This window comes from Nicotiana attenuata, unplaced genomic scaffold, assembly GCF_001879085.1.
Source record: "Nicotiana attenuata strain UT unplaced genomic scaffold, NIATTr2, whole genome shotgun sequence".
NCBI lineage: Eukaryota > Viridiplantae > Streptophyta > Magnoliopsida > Solanales > Solanaceae > Nicotiana > Nicotiana attenuata.
The window spans coordinates 249,834-268,651 of record NW_017670500.1 but is presented as its reverse complement, the minus strand read 5'-3'; the positions used below and the strand labels follow the sequence as shown (position 1 = coordinate 268,651).

At 37.6% G+C, this 18,818-nt stretch overlaps 1 protein-coding gene across 2 annotated transcripts; it reads left to right on the top strand.

Annotated features, from left to right (window-relative positions):
• Positions 1 to 11,482: 11,482 nt before the first annotated feature.
• LOC109240268 (adenylyl-sulfate kinase 3-like) lies at positions 11,483 to 16,310 on the top strand. 2 transcript variants are annotated; one of them, XM_019406900.1, is made up of 7 exons: positions 11,486 to 12,194; positions 12,848 to 12,988; positions 14,087 to 14,236; positions 14,333 to 14,451; positions 14,551 to 14,635; positions 15,614 to 15,660; positions 15,976 to 16,310. In XM_019406900.1, exons 1-7 carry the CDS (start codon positions 11,891 to 11,893, stop codon positions 16,072 to 16,074), a joined length of 945 nt encoding a protein of 314 aa, XP_019262445.1. In that variant the 5' UTR covers positions 11,486 to 11,890; the 3' UTR covers positions 16,075 to 16,310. The 2 variants fall into 2 exon arrangements, with proteins under 2 accessions (XP_019262446.1, XP_019262445.1); XM_019406901.1 differs by lacking the exon at positions 14,087 to 14,236 and having other exon boundaries at positions 11,483 to 12,194.
• Positions 16,311 to 18,818: the final 2,508 nt, after the last annotated feature.

The window sequence follows — 18,818 nt, the reverse complement described above, 5'->3', positions numbered from 1 at the left end:
GGAAAGAAATTCAACGGGCTTGAAAGACGACTCGATAATCATCCAGATTCATACGGAGCTGTCAAGGAAGGACCAAATTCATAGTATATCTCAATGTTAGAAAGGGAAGATTCAATCAGAGTTCAAAAGGAAAAAAAAGGCTGTCCAAATTCAAAGAGAATCCATTGATCTCATTACTTAAGGAAAAATATATCCTGGCTGTAATATTTCTGAAGAAGGGACACAATCAACAATCAAGGAATCGTCAGTAACGGCTAGATCCAGGCAATATCTATAAATACCAGAATGCTCCGGTAAAGAAGTATGCAGCCTTCTATACAAATCGTCTATCCAATTACAAGTTCTTTATTCTACTCTTAACAAGCATTGTAATTCACTTTAGTAGATTTACTGTGTACACAAAAGAGAGAAGAGAGATAGAAAAATTGGAAAAGCAGTGTGTTCGGAGAGATTGTGTCATTGTTCGTTTCTTTGGTGAGCGAGTGAAAACCAAAGGGTTGTTGTTGGTGAGCGAGTGAAAACCAACCCTGTAAACGTTGGTGGTGAACGTTGAAAATCACACAAGCTGTACTCAACACAAATTACAAAGAGCTCAAGAGATAACATCCTTGCAACCAAGGAGACTGGATTAGGATACCACACCGAACCAGTATAAAATTCCTGGTGTCGTTTACTTTATCGCTCTTATATTATATTTTGTTCCTTTACTGTTTTATTGTGATTAACACTTGTTTAAATCAAAAGGACTAACAGTTCTGTGCAGGCTGTCTCCGCATAAGTCGACTAGGTCTGAAGAGTAGTCGACTAGAAATTTAAAAAGGCTACAATTCACCCCCCCCCCCCCTCCCTCTTGTACTTTCATGATGAATCTTTCTCCTAAGATAACAAAAAAACCTAGTATGATGAACTTTCTCCTAGGATCAAAATCGTAGTCTGATGAATCTTTCTCCTAAGATAGAAGACCTAATCTGATGAATTTTCTCCTAGGATCAAAATCTCAGTCTGATGAATTTTTCTCCTAAGATAGAAAACCTAGTCTGATGAATTTTCTCCTAGGATCGACGTCTTAGTCTGATGAATCTTTCTCCTAAGATAACAACAAGAACAACAACAACAAAAAAAAAAAAGAGGAAAAGGGGACTTAGTCTGATGAATCTTTCTCCTAGGATAGAAGACCTAGTCTAATGAATTTGCTAGTCAAATGTTCTTGGTTTTACTCCCAAGAGACGCACATCCCAGTCAAGTCTTTAGTTTTGCTCTCATCATTGCATCAATAACATAGGTGATTTACAGTTTTGCTAACAACTCACAAATCTTCCTAGTGCAAACTGGGGCAGAAAATTTTATTTGTTTTGTTGTTTTGTTGTTTTGATTGCAGGCACCCACCTGGAGAATGAGGGAATCCTTTTCAGAGTTACTTCAAATTTCAAGTCAGTAGCAGGCACCCACCTGGAGAACGAGGGAAGTCATTTCAGATCTCAATTCAAGTTAAAAGTAGCAGAAGCTCGTGGCAAGAATGCGAGTCAACAGTCCGAGGTGACCAACAGAAGTAGTCTCAATTCAAAAAAAAAAGAAAGGAAAGAAAATTGAATCCAAAATGCAGAACCAGAAAAAAAAGATGTGAACTGCTCAAGACGTGGTTGAGGTCACGAGCGCTACATGTCCGGTCTTGATCCGAAAAAGCTGAAGGAGAATGAACTAGCACCTGCAGCTAGCGAGCGTCAAGGTTCAAATCTAAAGTCTGCATTAAGAACCATTCAAGACTCAAGATCAAGCTTCAAAAGACTTATAGATAGGAATTTTGTAACTCATAGCTGACAGGCTTAGTTAGTCTTTTTCTTTTTTTGATTTTGATGTAATAACAGGGTCGCGGACTGGAACCTCAACAAAACGGCACCTCGACCGGCTCTCCATCTCAGTATACTCCATCACCTCATTCACTTCTGAACTACACGTGGCCTGATTCCTTTATAGCCAAGGATATGTAGGCAGCTCAGATACCAGGGCTCGGTCACATTCTCTTCCTTTCTCTTAGTTTTTGGTCTCTCTAAATAAGGGTCGGGTCAAAAAAACCTGTCTTGTCGTTCTTAGTCTGAAACAACTTCGTATTTTCAGTCAAAGAGGGGCAGTTGTAGACATGTGATTTTTGACCCACCCCAAGATTTTTTATATTTTAACATGTAAATATTTAATTTAGGCCTAATATCACTATTTCAACTAATTTCAACTCTTTTATTTTATTTTATTACAATAGAAATAAAAATTACAAAAGAATATTTTAGTTTATGTATCTTTCATAAATTTAAAAAAAATACAAAAATAGTACCTTGTTTTTATCTTTATATAATTTTAAAAATACAAAAATAATATATACATATATATATATATATATATATATATATAATAATGTTTTTGCATTGTGTAGTATTTTTATCTTATTTTAAAAGGAATCAATTAAGGTGTTGGACCATAATTTTAGGAGCTTTAGAGCCCAATTTTTGGCCCAATTCAGATTAGCCCATTAAGTCCAATACCCAATACCTATTAAGCTAACCCTATGGACCCTTCTAGACTCTTCTTAGGAACAAAAAAAAAAATAAAAGACCCTAAGGACCTAAGAGCAAAAAAAGAGACATATACACAAGATATTGACCTAGCAGCTGAAAATACAAAAAGAGAAGGAGACATATACAAGCAACGCTGTATTTTTACACAAAAAAGGACCCCCCTAGTGGATCTCCTTCATGGAGATGGAACAAAAACTCTACACAAGAGAGAAGACCAAAAACCCTTAAGAAGAAAACACCCACGAACGTCCCCTCTCTATCCGCTGGAGAAAACAAAAAACAAGCCCCTCCTCTCCAAAGAAAAAGAACGCCTCCAGCCTTCTTCCGCCACCACCAGCCACCAAATCGCCGGAGATCCGGCAACCACCAAGTGGGGCGGACCCACATGGAGTCAAGAGGGTTCATATGAACCCGCTTTGCCGAAAAATAGCACTGTGTATATAAGTATATTTTTCTGTCTTCAGAAAAGTAAAGGTATAAATATAATTTTGAACGTGCTATAGATAAGTAAATCGCCTAGCCTGCTGGTAATGAGGGTTCATGTTTTCCACATGGTCTGACTTCGAAACCAGCTATCCACACATGGCCTCTATTTTTTTATTTTATTTTAAAATAGGTCACTTTTTCAATAAAAACGACGTCATTAGCCCTTCTGCCCTTCTAAGTCGCATATGATTTTTGAGCTTGATGCCTCTCTCCCTCACTCTCTCTCCCCCTCTCTCTCTCTCTCTTCAATTTCAAAGAAAATCGCTTCCTCTGTTAGCCCCTGCCGAGAATGTCATCTCCCTCAAAGACAAAGGGCTTCATCTTGCTATCTAACTAAAAGTTCAGGTGATCAATAAGAACCAATTCTAGTTTTTCAATTTGTAGTATTTATTCCTCTTTTGCATAAAGATTTAATCCCAATAAATTTCCTTCACCTCTATGTGCTTTCTTCTCTTTGTTGACTGTTGTAGTTCAATTTCAAAGAACATTGTTTCATAGTCGTCTCCTCCATTAGCCATAAGCCACTGCCGCTTCTCGTTGGGTCGCCTCTCTCCATCTCTCGCCGTCAGCCCGACCCCATCAATTGTCACTATCAGGTTTTTCACTTGCTTATTTTACTGATTTTTGTAATTTATGCTTTGGAAAAAAATTCAGATTGTTTTAATGGGTTTTGGCTGAGAAATTGAGAGTAATAAATTTGCTTATATTGAGAAGTTAAGCACTTTTTCTCTTTAGTTATGGAAAATTTCAGATTGTTGTTGTTGGTTTTGACTTTTGAGTGAGAAATCCTTTTTCAGTTTGAGTATAATGAAAGTATAAAAAGTCTAGTTTGAGAAATCCTTTTTCAGATTATTAAACTATGTTGAATGAATGAATGACGAATTCATGACTGAAACAACTTCGTATTTTCAGTCAAAGAGGGGCAGTTGTAGACATGTGATTTTTGACCCACCCCAAGATTTTTTATATTTTAACATGTAAATATTTAATTTAGGCCTAATATCACTATTTCAACTAATTTCAACTCTTTTACTTTATTTTATTACAAGAGAAATAAAAATTACAAAAGAATATTTTAGTTTATGTATCTTTCATAAATTTAAAAAAAATACAAAAATAGTACCTTGTTTTTATCTTTTTATAATTTCAAAAATACAAAAATAATATATATATATATATACATATATATATGTATATATATATATATATAATAATGCTTTTGCATTGGAGTCTCAAGTGTTTTGAAAGGAAAATAATTATTTTTAGAAAAACGATGGCCTGATACACCGAAATCAAATGTCAGGTGGCGACTCTGAGTTATTTACTTTTGAACACAATTTTTGTCACTTTCTAATTGAAAAACCCTTTCGAGCTTTACTAAATCTTTTTATTTATGATAAGAGGTTTAGTGAGGTTTGTTAAAAAAGGGGTGTGACANACAAAAATAGTACCTTGTTTTTATCTTTATATAATTTTAAAAATACAAAAATAATATATATATATATATATATATATATATATAATGCTTTTGCATTGTGTAGTATTTTTATCTTATTTTAAAAGGAATCAATTAAGGTGTTGGACCATAATTTTAGGATTTTAGAGCCCAATTTTTGGCCCAATTCAGATTAGCCCATTAAGTCCAATACCCAATACCTATTAAGCTAACCCTATGGACCTTTCTAGACTCTTCTTGGGAACAAAAAAAGAAATAAAAGACCCCAAGGACCTAAGAGCAAAAAAAGAGACATATACACAAGATATTGACCTAGCAGCTGAAAATACAAAAAGAGAAGGAGACATATACAAGCAACGCTGTATTTTTACACAAAAAAGGACCCCCCTAGTGGATCTCCTTCATGGAGATGGAACAAAAACTCTACACAAGAGAGAAGACCAAAAACCCTTAAGAAGAAAACACCCACGAACGTCCCCTCTCTATCCGTTGGAGAAAACAAAAAACAAGCCCCTCCTCTCCAAAGAAAAAGAACGCCTCCAGCCTTCTTCCGCCACCACCAGCCACCAAATCGCCGTAGATCCGGCAACCACCAAGTGGGGCGGACCCACATGGAGTCAAGAGGGTTCATATGAACCCGCTTTGCCGAAAAATAGCACTGTGTATATAAGTATATTTTTCTGTCTTCAGAAAAGTAAAGGTATAAATATAATTTTAAACGTGCTATAGATAAGTAAATCGCCTAGCCTGCTGGTAATGAGGGTTTCATGTTTTTCCACATGGTCTGACTTCGAAACCAGCTATCCACACATGGCCTCGTTTTTTTTATTTATTTTAAAACTAGGTNAAACCTTTTTGGGATAATTGATAATAGGTGAATTTAGACTATAATCACACCTTAAATAGTCACCTTCTTGTGAGTTTTAATAGCTAAAAGTGATAACAAAATGCTCTTATTAGTGCTTTTCATGATTTGCAGGTGATATATGTATAAGGAAGGCTAAGGAGCAGTTTGGAGTCAAAATTGATGAAAAAGAGGCCAAACTGTGTAAATTCCCAATGAAGCTACGCCATGCCAGGCCGAAGATTCAGAGCACTGGGTCCACCGCGGTTCCACCGCGACCGCGGCAGAACCGCGGTGGAAAGCAGCTGCAGAACTTCAGGGATTCCGCGAGGGTGTTTGGCCGCGGTTCTACCGCGACCGCGGCAGAACCGCGGCAGGCGCGAAAACTTCAGGGGTCAAAGTGTCACATACGGGATTTTTAGACCTAAACCCTATTTAAAACATTAGACTTCGCCCAAGAGAGGCATGTATTGATTTTTAAGGTTTCTTAGCAAGGAAAACCATTGTGAGAGAATACTTTAAACATCTTTCTTCTTTTCTTTTGATTTTTATGATGAATTCAATCTTGGTTTATTTTCCCATAGCCATGAGTAGCTAAATTCCTTGTCTAAGGTTTTGATGGAACCTATTGGGTGATGAACTTCTTGTTTATGTGAATACAAATTGCTAGTTTAATCTCTATTTGTTCAACTTCGTATTTGTTGTAGTTAATTGACAGGATCCTCAATTAGCTGTGCCTATTTAGTGTGCATAACTTGGAAAAGAGTGCATATTTAGGTTATTGTTGAACAACACCACTCCTAGATTATTAGAGGAATCTATAATTGCGGGTTTAAAGGCGGGATTAGGGATAACGAAGCCTTGGGTGTAATCTAAAGTGAATCGTGCTAAATAAAGTAAGCTAGTGTATCTCGGGAGAGTGCAATAGTAAATTACTGTGATTACTCGGGAGAGATTTGCGGTAAGATTAGCGTTCATGATTGATAGAGATGTATGGGTAAATTTGTATGAGCATAAACAGAAGGGATTCCATCAATAGGGGAAATCATTGCCTTAGCTTTTCCTCATAATTGTTTACAACCTCATTAGTTTAGTTTACAACTATTTAGTTACTTGCAAGCTAGTCGTTAAAGAACACTCAACTGAGATTTGAATATTTGGGAAGCTGGTTCTGAAGAATTAGTGGGTCTGAAGATAGTGGTTGATAGGTTAACTCTCTGTGGATTCGACCCTGGGCGTAATACTCGGGTTATATTTGCAACGTCCGCAGAGTCCTTTTTCTAAGGCATAGTTGGGCGTGATCAGTGACACATCCCATATTCCATGAAAGAACAAAACACTTTGATATTGATTGTCACTTTGTAAGGAAGAAAATTCAGAGTGGTCAAATTCAGACTCAACACATAGGGACTAAAGAACAACCTGCTTACCTGCTTACCAAGAGTCTATACAAACCACAACATGAGTATTTGATTAGCAAGCTCGGAATGAAGAACCTCTTCCATCCCTCAGCTTGAGGGGGTGTGTTGAGAAGAATGCATAGTGTAGAAGTTAGTTAGGATGTTAGAAGTTAGTTAGTGGGCCACATGTACAGCTGTCAACAACTAATATATTATTAGGTAGTTAGTGGTTAAGTGATGTATATATACACACATGTACAGTACATGAAGAAATGGATGCGATATTTCCAAGCTCTGCTCAATTACCCTCTTCTTCCTTTCTCTGTTCTCTTTGCTCCTTCAATGGCTATACCTCTCTTAACAGGTATGCACTCTCTATTTTACTGCAAGCTCAATTTGGTTATAACTTATTATAATATTTATTTGATAAATAACTTATTTTTATGTTAACTGAAAGTTCCAAGGACATGGGACAATAATCTATATATATATATATATGAAATTGTCTTAGTACAGAAATTCTAAAATCAGATAACACAGAGAACTATTTGAGAGTTAAACTAAACATGTTCCATCTCTTAAGTTGCCTCATTCTATTTGATGAACATAGCCAACTATAAGGTCCTTTTAAGACTTAACAATTTTTGAATCGTGCCAGGAGGTTGTTAACATTGAGAACTAATAGAAAAACTGTCACAACCCAAAATTCAAATCGTCGTGATGACACCTATCCCAACCCGCTAGGTTAGCCAATTAACAATAAAATACGATAATAATAATACTGATGTCAGTCAAAGATGAGAGAAACTAAATTTTTATACAACTACCCAAGGACTAGTAGTACAAATCATGAGCTTCTAAGACATAGAGTTTACAAAGCTGGTTTGAAATGAAATACACTATCTGTTTGAAATATACATGAACAGATCTGAAATACTAAAGCTACCAAGATCAAGAGGCAGCTATGACTGGAACGCAGGTACATCTTCAGGTCCAACTCCCGCCGTATGCAGCAACATCAACATCCAACATCTGCACGCAAGGTGCAGAAGTGTAGTATGAGTACAACCGACCTCATGTACTCAAAAAGTAACAAACCTAACCTTAGGTTGAAAGTAGTGACGAGCTGGGACAAGGGTCAGAGTCGAACTCCAATAACCATATACAGTTCATAACAATATAATAAAGATGATACAAGAAATAACTCAACTCGTTCACAGTTACAGGAAGATAGACATGCTTTTCAAGTATACAATAGATCCCAAATCTTTCATAAAAAATCTCAAAAATATAGGAGTACGTCCGAAAACTACGATTTTTCCCAAAAGCCTTTCAACAATAAATAAGATGTTTCATTTTCTGGTAGCATGAGGAAAATTCATTTCTATACCTACATGTCAATATACAGGTGAAATCATGGATGTCACAAAATCAGGTAGCAGAAGGAAATGCATTTCTATGCATGTAGCTCAAGTACGCATGTCAAATGTAATGTATCTCAATGATGAACTCATGTACTCACACTCTCAAAGTACTCATCCTCATTGTCTCACACTTTCCACTCATCACACTCAATCACTCGACATACTCTGTCACTCAGTACTGTATAGGGCGGATCCAGCCCAAACATAATAACTGCTAGCCACTGCGCTCACTAGGTGTGCAGATTCCGGAGGGTCTCCTTCAGCCCAAGCGATATAATCCACACGGACAACTCACGTACTGCACGAACAACTCACATGTCATAGTATCAATATCTGGATCTGCACGGACAACTCACGTCGTATAGTATCAATATATGGATCCGCACGGACAACTCACGTGCTATAGTATCAATATCTGGATCGGCACGAATAACTCACGTGCTACACGAACAACTCACGTGCTATAGTATACATATCTGGATCTACACGGACAACTCACATGTTGTAGGGACAACTCACGTGCTATAGTATCAATATTTGCATCCGCACGGACAACTTACGTGCCATAGTATCAATATCTGGATCCGCACGGACAACTCATGTGCTATAGTATCAATATCTGGATCCGTACGAATAACTCACGTGATGCACAGACAACTCACATGCTATAGTATCGATATCTGGATCCGCACGGACAACTCACGTGCTATAGTATCGATAACCTTACAACCAGGCCCTCGGCCTCACTCAGTCATTAATATCTCCCGTCTCTTAGGCTCACAACACTCGTGCTAAGTAGCCCAAATCATGATATGAAATGTGACAATATACAATAACAGAGACTGAGATATGAAATGTAATGATAAATGCGACTTAGTAAATAACTACAATTAAACAAATAACTCAACAGCAATGAACGATCACTGTGGGTCCTAATAGTACTAACATATAGCCTAAACATGTTTTCTAGCATAAATCACAGCTCAAGTTCTCTAACACATAGAGTGCGGTACAAGCATTCAGATAAGATAGCTACAAAGTTCCATGGAATCGACTAAATCGTCATTTCTACGGTGCACGCCCACATGCCCGTCACCTACCAAGCGCGTCACCTCAACATCAATCACATAAAATATAATTCGGGATTTCATACACTCAACACCAAGTTTAGAAGTGTTAATTACCTCAAACAAGCCAAATCCAATGCCGAGCAAGCCGAACGATACTCCAAGAATGCCATCCCGCGCGTACCGACCTTCGAACGACTCGAAACTAGCCAAAAGCAACTCAAGAACATCAAATAAAGCCTAAGAAAACAATTTCAAATGATAATGGTCGAATCCTTAATCAAAAACCCAAAATCGATCAAAAAGCCAAACCTTAGCTCGCGCCTCGGAACCCGACTAAACTTATAAAATCCGACACGAGTCTAACCATACTAGTTTCATTCAAATCCGACTCTGAATCGATGTTCAAAACTCGAAAATTCTCTCTACGAAACTTTAGGCAAAAATCCCCGAATTCTCTTTTAAAATCATCAACCAAATGCCAAAAACGAGGATAGATTCATGAAATATAATCAAAACCGAGTAGAGAACACTTACCTCTAACCATGTGGTGAAAGTCGCCTAAAAAATCACCCAATTCCGAAGTGTATAGCTCAATATGTGATAAAATGGCCAACCCTCGATATGTATGGATTCTGCCCAGCATTTCCGCATATGCGGTCAAATTGTCGCATCTACGACCTCCGCTTTTGCGGTAAAATATCTTTTTTGCGAAGCCTCAGAAGACCAGCACTTTCCGCACCTGCGTATATTTCCCGTTTCTGCACACACACAGGTGCGACAAACAACTCACGCTTCTGCGCCACACTCCGTTTCTTGCGGCTACAATTATGCTTTTGCAGACGCGCAGATGTGCCCGTAATTCGGCTTCTGCGATCTTCCTCACCAGCTCTCACCTCGCTTATGCGACTCCTTCATCGCTTCTGCGACCATTGCACCTACACAAACCAGCCGCAGGTGCGATCACACCAGATCCTGCCACCAGCAGCCTTAGCCAAAAATGATTCAAACGATCCGATCCTCGTCCGAAATTCTTCCGAGCCACTCGGGACCCTGCTCGAATATATCAACTAGTCCTATAACATAACGCGGACCTACTCGAGGCCTCAAATCACACATAACAACATCGAAACGATGAATCTCACCTCAATTCGAACTCGAATGAACTTTAAACTTTTCAACTTCCAAAACTCGCGTCGAAACATATCAACTCAACCCGGAATGAACTCAAATTTTGCACACAAGTCCCAAATAACATAACGAAGCTATTCCAAATCCCGGATCCACAATCCGAATGCGATATCCTCGAAGTCAACGTGCGGTCAAACTTATGAACTTTCCAAACCTTCAAATTTCCAACTTTCGCCAATTAGTGTCGAATCCTTGTAGAATTGTCCAAATGCAAATTCCGGCATACGCCCAAGTCCAAAATTACCATACGGACCTAACAGAACCATCAAAACCCCTTCCGCGGTCAAATACACAAAAGTCAAACTTGGTCAACTCTTCCAACTTAAAGCTTCAAACGTGAAATTCATCCTTCCAAATCACTTCCGGATAACATAAAAACCAAAACTGACGATTCACACAAGTCATAATATATCATACGGAACTACTCATGCCCTCAAACTACCGAGCAACGTGCAAATGCTCAAAACGATCGATTGGGTCATTACAAAAACATTAAATCAAGATATAAATTTAGATACGAATTGCTAGTATAGTAATAGAGGTTGCTCAGCAAAGCGGTGTATCAAACAAAAAACATACATTTTTATTGGGTAATTTCGAATAATGGAGTGACCACTTGAGTAATGAACTCTAGAAAAATGTTATTTTGAAAGAAAGAAAAGACAAATTGATAGTGAATATTATATTATTTCTATTATATTTAAATGAAATTGAGTGATTTAGAGTCCGTTTGGACTTTAAAATAGTGAGTTTCTATAGAAATAACTTGTAAGCCAAAAAAAAAAAAGTTGGGATTGCCCATATTATTACTTTTGGCTTGTTTTAAGCAGTTTTTAACTTATTTTAAACACTTTTTAATTTTACCAAACACTAAAAAAAGCTAAAAAGAATTTAAAAGCTCTTAAAAACCAATTCAAACACCCTCTTATTCCTAAAAAACTATTTAACGAATGAAGTTAAGATTTATTCGTTTAAACTTTTTATAATATGAGTGTATACATGTTGAACTTCGTGATCGCTCGTTTAAAATGTTAAATCTGCTTTATATTCTATGTAAACGCGTCCCTCGTGCCATGCTACATGTCCGATGTATATCCTGTACCTTTCAACCTTAATTCCACATTTTAAAGGGAGATCCTCTGGCTATCACCATTTTCTGCTTTGCCCAGAAACCAAACCTGTTTACCACATATAAATGGAAATGGATCGCCACCATTCACCACCACCATAAATCACCACCAGCACCATAAATCCGCCGTGAATCTCGCCGCCTCGACGTATTTCTAACACCACCAACTTACATTTTCATTTCCCCATGCCTCCCTCTCGCGTCTCTGTACATATGGGCTAATTAATAATTTTTTTCCTTATCTTCATTTTTACTCAATAGTAATTTTTTTTTATGTATTTATTGTTATTATAAGTGTACATCTTGTTGTTTATTATTGCGAAGAAATGATAGTTCGGTCATTGCGATTCAAAATGACTACAATTGGAAAATGTTCATCGATTTATCGAACCTCGCCGGAATTTGATCTCCCGGAGCCGTCGTCGGGAAAGTTAGGGTTTCAAAAGCTACCGGCATGTAATAGCAGAGATAAATTGTTCGGCCTCAGCAGTACCGAGGTCAAAACGAGCTTCGTAGCGCCTTTAAGAGCGATCGAAGCTTCTAGAAAGGCTCATGTCAACGGAAAAGCTGAAAATGTTCATCGAACAGGATGTGATTCCAATGACGATATGCCTATAAATGATTGCCATGGTAGGCCTCTTTTTCTTTTTTTCTTTTTTTTTTCTCTCGATTTGTTTCCTTACCTTTTTATGCTTAATAATTCTGCTTAGTAAGGAAATACTGAAACTTAGAATTCAAATGTTCATTTTTGTGGTAGTTTAGATTGCTGTGTTGTTTTATATTATGCTAAATCAATGTGAAAAGTTGACTCCTGGACTCATTATTGTCATTTGCTTGTTGTGAACTTGTGACTTCCTTGAATTTAGGCCACAGTTTTAATCTAAGTCGGTGCTTCTAATTAATTTATATTTTATCTGACTGCAGCCACGAATTTATACAAGAGGATTTTAAAGTAGCAATTTTTGAACCCCGTTTGCCACTTCACTAGATCTCTCTTATGTCAAGAGGATTCAACAGCTTATATATAACCAAAAAATCGTTTTTCCCCTATTTGCACAGTATAATTTTTCAACGAATTATGACTTCTTAGTTCTTATTTCTAGTGGACGTAATAATTTGTTTTTTCCCTAAGTCGTGGCTTATTTCTGAGTGTACATGAAAAAGGACGAGGGATTAGTCCGTCTTTATTTACACCCTATTATGACTTCTTATTTCTTATTTCTAGTGGATGTAATTTTGGCTTCACGAAAATTTAGTTACTAATCCGACAATCATCTAACTAGGTGACAGTATACCTCAAATGTCTACAATTGGGAATTCAACAAACATTGTCTGGCACAAATGTACTGTAGAGAAATGTGACAGAGAGGAGTTGCTTCAGCAACGGGGTTGTGTTATATGGATAACTGGCCTCAGTGGTTCAGGTTAGTTTGAAATGCCAGAAGCCTCATATTAGCTCTCAATCTTTTTCTCTCTTCTCTCTCTTTCTGTTACTCTCTTGCCAGATGTTGTTTCTATCATGTATTACTATTACAACCATTTCCTAAATTTTTGGGTACTGTTCTGATTAGAACTCAGGCTTTGCATGCATATCTTTGCTCAATAATGCACAATAGCAACAGTTGCTTAAATGGTTTTCACATCACATGATTACTTATTACGAATATCGAAGGAGAACAACTCGGTGCTAGCAGCCTTCGCCAAATTTGTGCTTTTATAGGGCAATAGGAAACTACCCTATGAAGTATGAAAGTTTTCATTAAATACTCTTCTTGTAAAGCTAGATGCCTTTTGTATGATTTATGGGATTCAATCTTCCTTCAGAAAAGATGACATCAATCCTACCAAGAGCAGAATAGCCAAAAATCCAAATCAGAATAAGGCCTTTACTTTACCCTTTTCTTTTGGCAGATTGGTTATTCTATCAAGTTGAGTTAATTGAACTATGATATTAAGAAACGATAAGATAATCTCGAGTGTACTTGCAGCATTACCTTTCTCTCTGAGTCCTATTAGTAGGTCTGCTCGATGAACACAAAATACTGGTTAAGAAGCACAGTCGTCATTAGTTTGACACTATTCATCAGGGGAACCTGGAGGTAGAGTAATATACCGGAAAAGGCTGTCTACTCTGTCAGCCTCAAACATTGCACTTGATTTCATTTCAAATGCAGTGTCAATCATACTGCTAAACTGAAATGAACATATTAGTCGACACGCTATTGCAAGATACTCTATGAGTTTGCCTTGATTTGGAAGCACCTAAGAATGATTGTGGCAGAACATTTTAGTATGAACAGTTATTTCTTCTCTTAACGTTGATTAGTTTTTTTCAAGATACTACATATTATTTAGCATCAGGTACTGCTGTCCTCTTCGCTACTCTTATTTCCAATTTCTTTTCTAAGGCCTTCAGTCTATGAGCTCTCTCTCTCTCTCTCTCTCTCTCTCTCACACACACACACACACACACACACAAACACACACAAACACACTTTTTTATACATTCAACTTAATTTCAGGGAAGAGCACTTTGGCATGTGCTCTAGGTCGTGGCTTACATGCTAGAGGAAAACTCACCTATATCCTTGATGGTGATAATGTTCGCCATGGCCTGAATCGTGATCTTAGTTTCAGAGCAGAAGACCGAGCAGAAAATATAAGACGTATAGGTTGCCTTCTTTTTTGGTCTTTGCTTTGCAAATATTTCCAGAAGCCCTCTCATTTATTCTCCTGGAAACCTAACAATTCCAAATGCCTATAAATAGGGGAGGTGGCAAAGCTTTTTGCGGATGCTGGAGTTATTTGCATTGCCAGTTTGATTTCTCCCTACAGGAAGGAGCGAGATGCCTGTCGCGCTTTACTGGCAGAAGGGGATTTCATTGAGGTTTGTGATGGGAAATGGTTCTCAAAGGATTAGCTTCTCCACTGAGCCGTTGCTGCTTGGCACATATTATTAGCTGATTGAGTTGGATAACTTTTTTAGGTGTTCATGGATGTTCCTCTGCATGTATGTGAGGCAAGGGATCCTAAGGGATTGTACAAACTTGCTCGAGCGGGGAAGATAAAAGGTATTGTCTGTTTTCTCGATCTCTCTTTTCTTTGTTTTTGTGAGTTAGGATGTTATATCAGAAAGCTTTATTACAATGTTGATGGATGAGGGTGGTCAGTTGAAATTCCGAAGTTATCAACAGGGTAGTTCTGATGATCTGCTTTCCTCAATATCAAGTTGCCTGGCTTGAACATTTTTGGCCCTGTTGCTGCAGGCAAAAGACTCTTCTTTAGGGATGTTAAATGGGCAAATTGGATCAAATTTCAATGAAGTCATGAGGCAATATGCCCAAAGTTGGTGTGGGTTAATTTACCCTAAACAATGGGTCATTTCCAACCCGACCAACTCAACCATTTTTTATGGGTTTGTTTTTCTTATAATTTGTCTAATTACCAAGTCAAACTACAATCAACATTTTTTTGGGTAATTAAATTTTTTAATTAATCACCAGTAATCAGTTACAAATCCATAGCTTAGTCAAAAATAACTAGCTATCCAGGTACAAACACTAGAAAACCATACTAGAAACTTACTAAGTCAAACATAACTAGCTATCCAGGTACAAACACTAGAAAACCATACTAGAAACTTACTACAAAGAAATATTCTCAGAAGTTATATTGCTGTAGAGGAGTTCTAACTTCAGAAGGTGCTCTCACATTGCTTATATAAGCAATCTTCTTTGCAATGAGTTCCCAATCTTTATAGAGAGAAATGTGAAATCAAACCGTCAATTTCTTTTCTATTTTTTGTCACATTTTTGTGGGTAAATTTTGCAATCTAGATAGCCTATATAGACCAAACTTTTAGATGGCTTGAATACCAACCAACCCTCCCAACCTTGGACAAGTTGGGCGAGCAACACTTGTATGCACTAAGTTTACACCCCTACCCATCTTCTTTGTGTATCTCATCTTTCTGCTGGTTTTATTTTTTAGATTTTTATTTCACCTAAAACGTCACGTTATTTACTAACATTTTACTTGGTACCTTGCAGGTTTTACCGGTATTGATGATCCATACGAGCCACCCCTAAATTCCGAGGTAAGGTCAAGTCTGTTCTTGCTTAACATGCTGTACATAAGGGGATTGATTGTTTTCCTAGATTCTGCAGTCGCCTTGTTTCAGATTATCAGCATTTTTAAACTACATGATTTGACCTACTGTAACAAATTTAGGATCAGCCCGTATAAGTCATTGATACAAGTAATTGCAATCCTCCAATCTCTAAGTTGTGTTAGTCTCAACTATCTTTGGATATTCATTTGATTGCGTCATGCTTGCTTAAAGAGGATATAATCCATCCTCCTCAAAGCTCATGTTACTTACATGGGGTCTTGTATTTTTTCCGACGTGCAGATAGTTTTACATCAGAACCGAGGGCTATTTGATTCTCCTAATGATTTGGCTGATACAGTGATCTCATACTTGGATGAAGAGGGTTACCTGAAGGCATAACTGCTCAAGCCTTATCTGCATACCTGCAATTTCAATCTTTATTCATTGGCCGGTTTGGTATGGTTTTGAAAGATTTCGGTGGGGTATTTTCGGTTTTCAAAATGTTATGACAATACCATACCGAAATAAGTTCGATATGGTTTGGTTTTCTACCTTTTAGTTTTGGTTTGTGTGGTTCGGTAATTTCGGTATTACTCTTTAAAGTTATATTTTACCAACTATACTTGTGATTGTGATTGTGATTGATGAAACTGATTTTTCAGTCTCGAGCAGAAAAGAAAAAAAAGAGAGAGAACAAATTAAACCAAAACGTTAATAATTGTTCGTTCTAAAAATGAGACTCTCGTTCGATGCTTAAAAAAGGTATAGGAAAGCATCAGACATAATATTACTAGCAGTCAATGTCATGAACTACCAAATTTAAAACGAATATTTTGTAGCCATTTAACAAGTTAAATTTAGGGTAACAAGCTTCGCGTATCATGTTTAATACTAAGGAAATCACGCAATAACTAAATGATTAGAGCAAATTCTTTGATCAAGATTAAAGATACCCATGAACAGAAAATTCTTGGGTTTAAATCTAGGGGGGAGAGAGAGAGAGAGAGGGGTTAATCTGAGGTGGAGCAGTCAGTATTGGAAGTCCGGTTCAAGCTTTAGGGCATTAGAATATTGCTTTAAAATTCAAAGATTGAATGTCCTAAGTGGATCAAGAAAATTTTCACTTCAAAATATATTTAAATTATTCAAATATACGAAATTATTAACTGTTGCGAAATATCGTGGGTTAAGTAGCACACAATCACACACAAAGCAAATAGAGAAGAAAAATCAACATAAGATTTAACGATGTTCGGCTAAGCCTAATCCTCGGAGCAAAAGCAGAGAGAGTTTTCCACTATGAATGAGAAGAAAAGCACAATACAATCTTTAGAATCTCCAACTACAACCCCTCTATATAGATCCCAAAAGGTCCCAAACATATAAGAGAAAGGTTTCCCAATTTGACAAGGACTATGAGTTTTCCTTTCCCAAATCTATTAGGGCAATGGTTTTTCCTAAACCTATAGGGACTATGGGTTTCCTATAAATACAAGGAATTAATTCAAGCCACAAATAACAAATCTTCCCCTTGGCTTGAATTCTCTTCATCAACAGGAACAACGTCTCTCTACCTTGCCCTCAGCCCTCACAAGGGCTCTATCCATTACCGCACACATCAACCAAGTCTAGGCAACACCTAAACTTGTTAAGAGACTCAATCTCTTTAGCCATAGCACTAATCCGTCGATTTGGTTCTGTACTCTGAATAGCTTCTGAGTAGCTATAACACTCAAATGCATCAACGGTCTCTGCAACTCCCAAAGCAAATCCCACTGGATTCGTATATCCAAGAAGATTCCCATCAACTACGTTTGCAAACCTTTGCGGTCGGTTGATCACTCTCTTCTCCCTGCCTGTGGCAATGCTATATGGTTGTAGTTGTGCATCAACATTATCATCTTGATCAATATTTTGCACCTCCTCCACTTCCTCTACTTTAGAACTACTGGGCTGAGCTAGTGGAGATTCAATTTCTAGCTCTATGCGGTCACTGACACCACGATTTGTTTCTGCTATTGCCTTCTCCCTCTGACTGTCCAGTGAGGCAGATTCATTGAATCTTACATCCCTACTGATAATTAGCCCTGGAGTCTTTTGATCTGTGCACCACTACCTATAACCTTTCACTCTAGTTGCATACCCTAGAAATATGCACTTATTTGCCCTCGGCTCAAGTTTTCCGTCCCTCACATGAGCATAAGCAGGACAACCAAATATCCTTAAATTTGAATAATCAGCAGGCAAATTGGACCATACCTCAAGAGGAGTTTTGAACTCAATAGCTGTGGATGGAGATCTGTTGACCATAACAAACTGTATTGATTGCTTCAGCCCAAAAATCTTTGCTAACACATGAGTGTGAAAGCATGCTTCATGACCTATCACAAAGCGTTCTATTTATACGTTCTGCAACACCATTTTTTTTGGTGTTCCGACACAAGTGCGGTGTCTCACTATGCCCTTTCTGCTGCAGAAATTATCGAACTCAGCATGGCAAAATTCCAACTCATTGTCAGTTTGAAGACACTTAACTTTTCTTTCCGTCTGCCTCTCAACCATCGTCTTCCATTTAACAAATGTCGAAAATGCCTCATCTTTTATTTTCAGAAAATATTCCCACACCATCCTTGAGTAATCATTAATCAAAGTCATAAAATACCTGGCACCACTCTTGGAGGGAACTCTGTTTGGACCCCACAAGTCAGAGTGTATATAATCTAACTTGTCTCTGGTCTTGTGCTCGGCCTTCTTGATGAACTTCACCCTTGTCTGTTTACCAAACATACAATGCTCACAAAAATTCAAAACTTGATTTTTGTACCCATTCAGCAAATTCTGCTTACTCAAGAAAGACAATCCATTATCACTCATATGGCCAAGTCGCAAGTGCCACAACTGAGACTGATTCAGATCACTTTTCCCAGAAGCTACAGCAGCTTCCCCTTCAACTACACTGGCCTGAAGATGGTACAATTTAGAATGTAGTTTACCCTACATGAGTACCATAGAGCCTTTACACACTTTAAGTATTCCATTCTCAGAGTGAAATTTATACCCTTGATCATCCAAAGTCGATAGAGAAATCAAATTTATCTTTATCCGAGGAACATGCCAACACTCAATGTTTCTGATAATTCCAT

Excerpts from the sequence above, each read along its gene's own strand:
- LOC109240268 (XM_019406900.1), top strand. The coding sequence starts at position 11,891 with ATGATAGTTCGGTCATTGCGATTCAAAATGACTACAATTGGAAAATGT. Across the intron at positions 14,452-14,550 it reads CAGAAGGGGATTTCATTGAG|GTGTTCATGGATGTTCCTCT; the intron begins GTTTGTGATGGG and ends TAACTTTTTTAG. Across the intron at positions 14,636-15,613 it reads TCGAGCGGGGAAGATAAAAG|GTTTTACCGGTATTGATGAT; the intron begins GTATTGTCTGTT and ends GGTACCTTGCAG.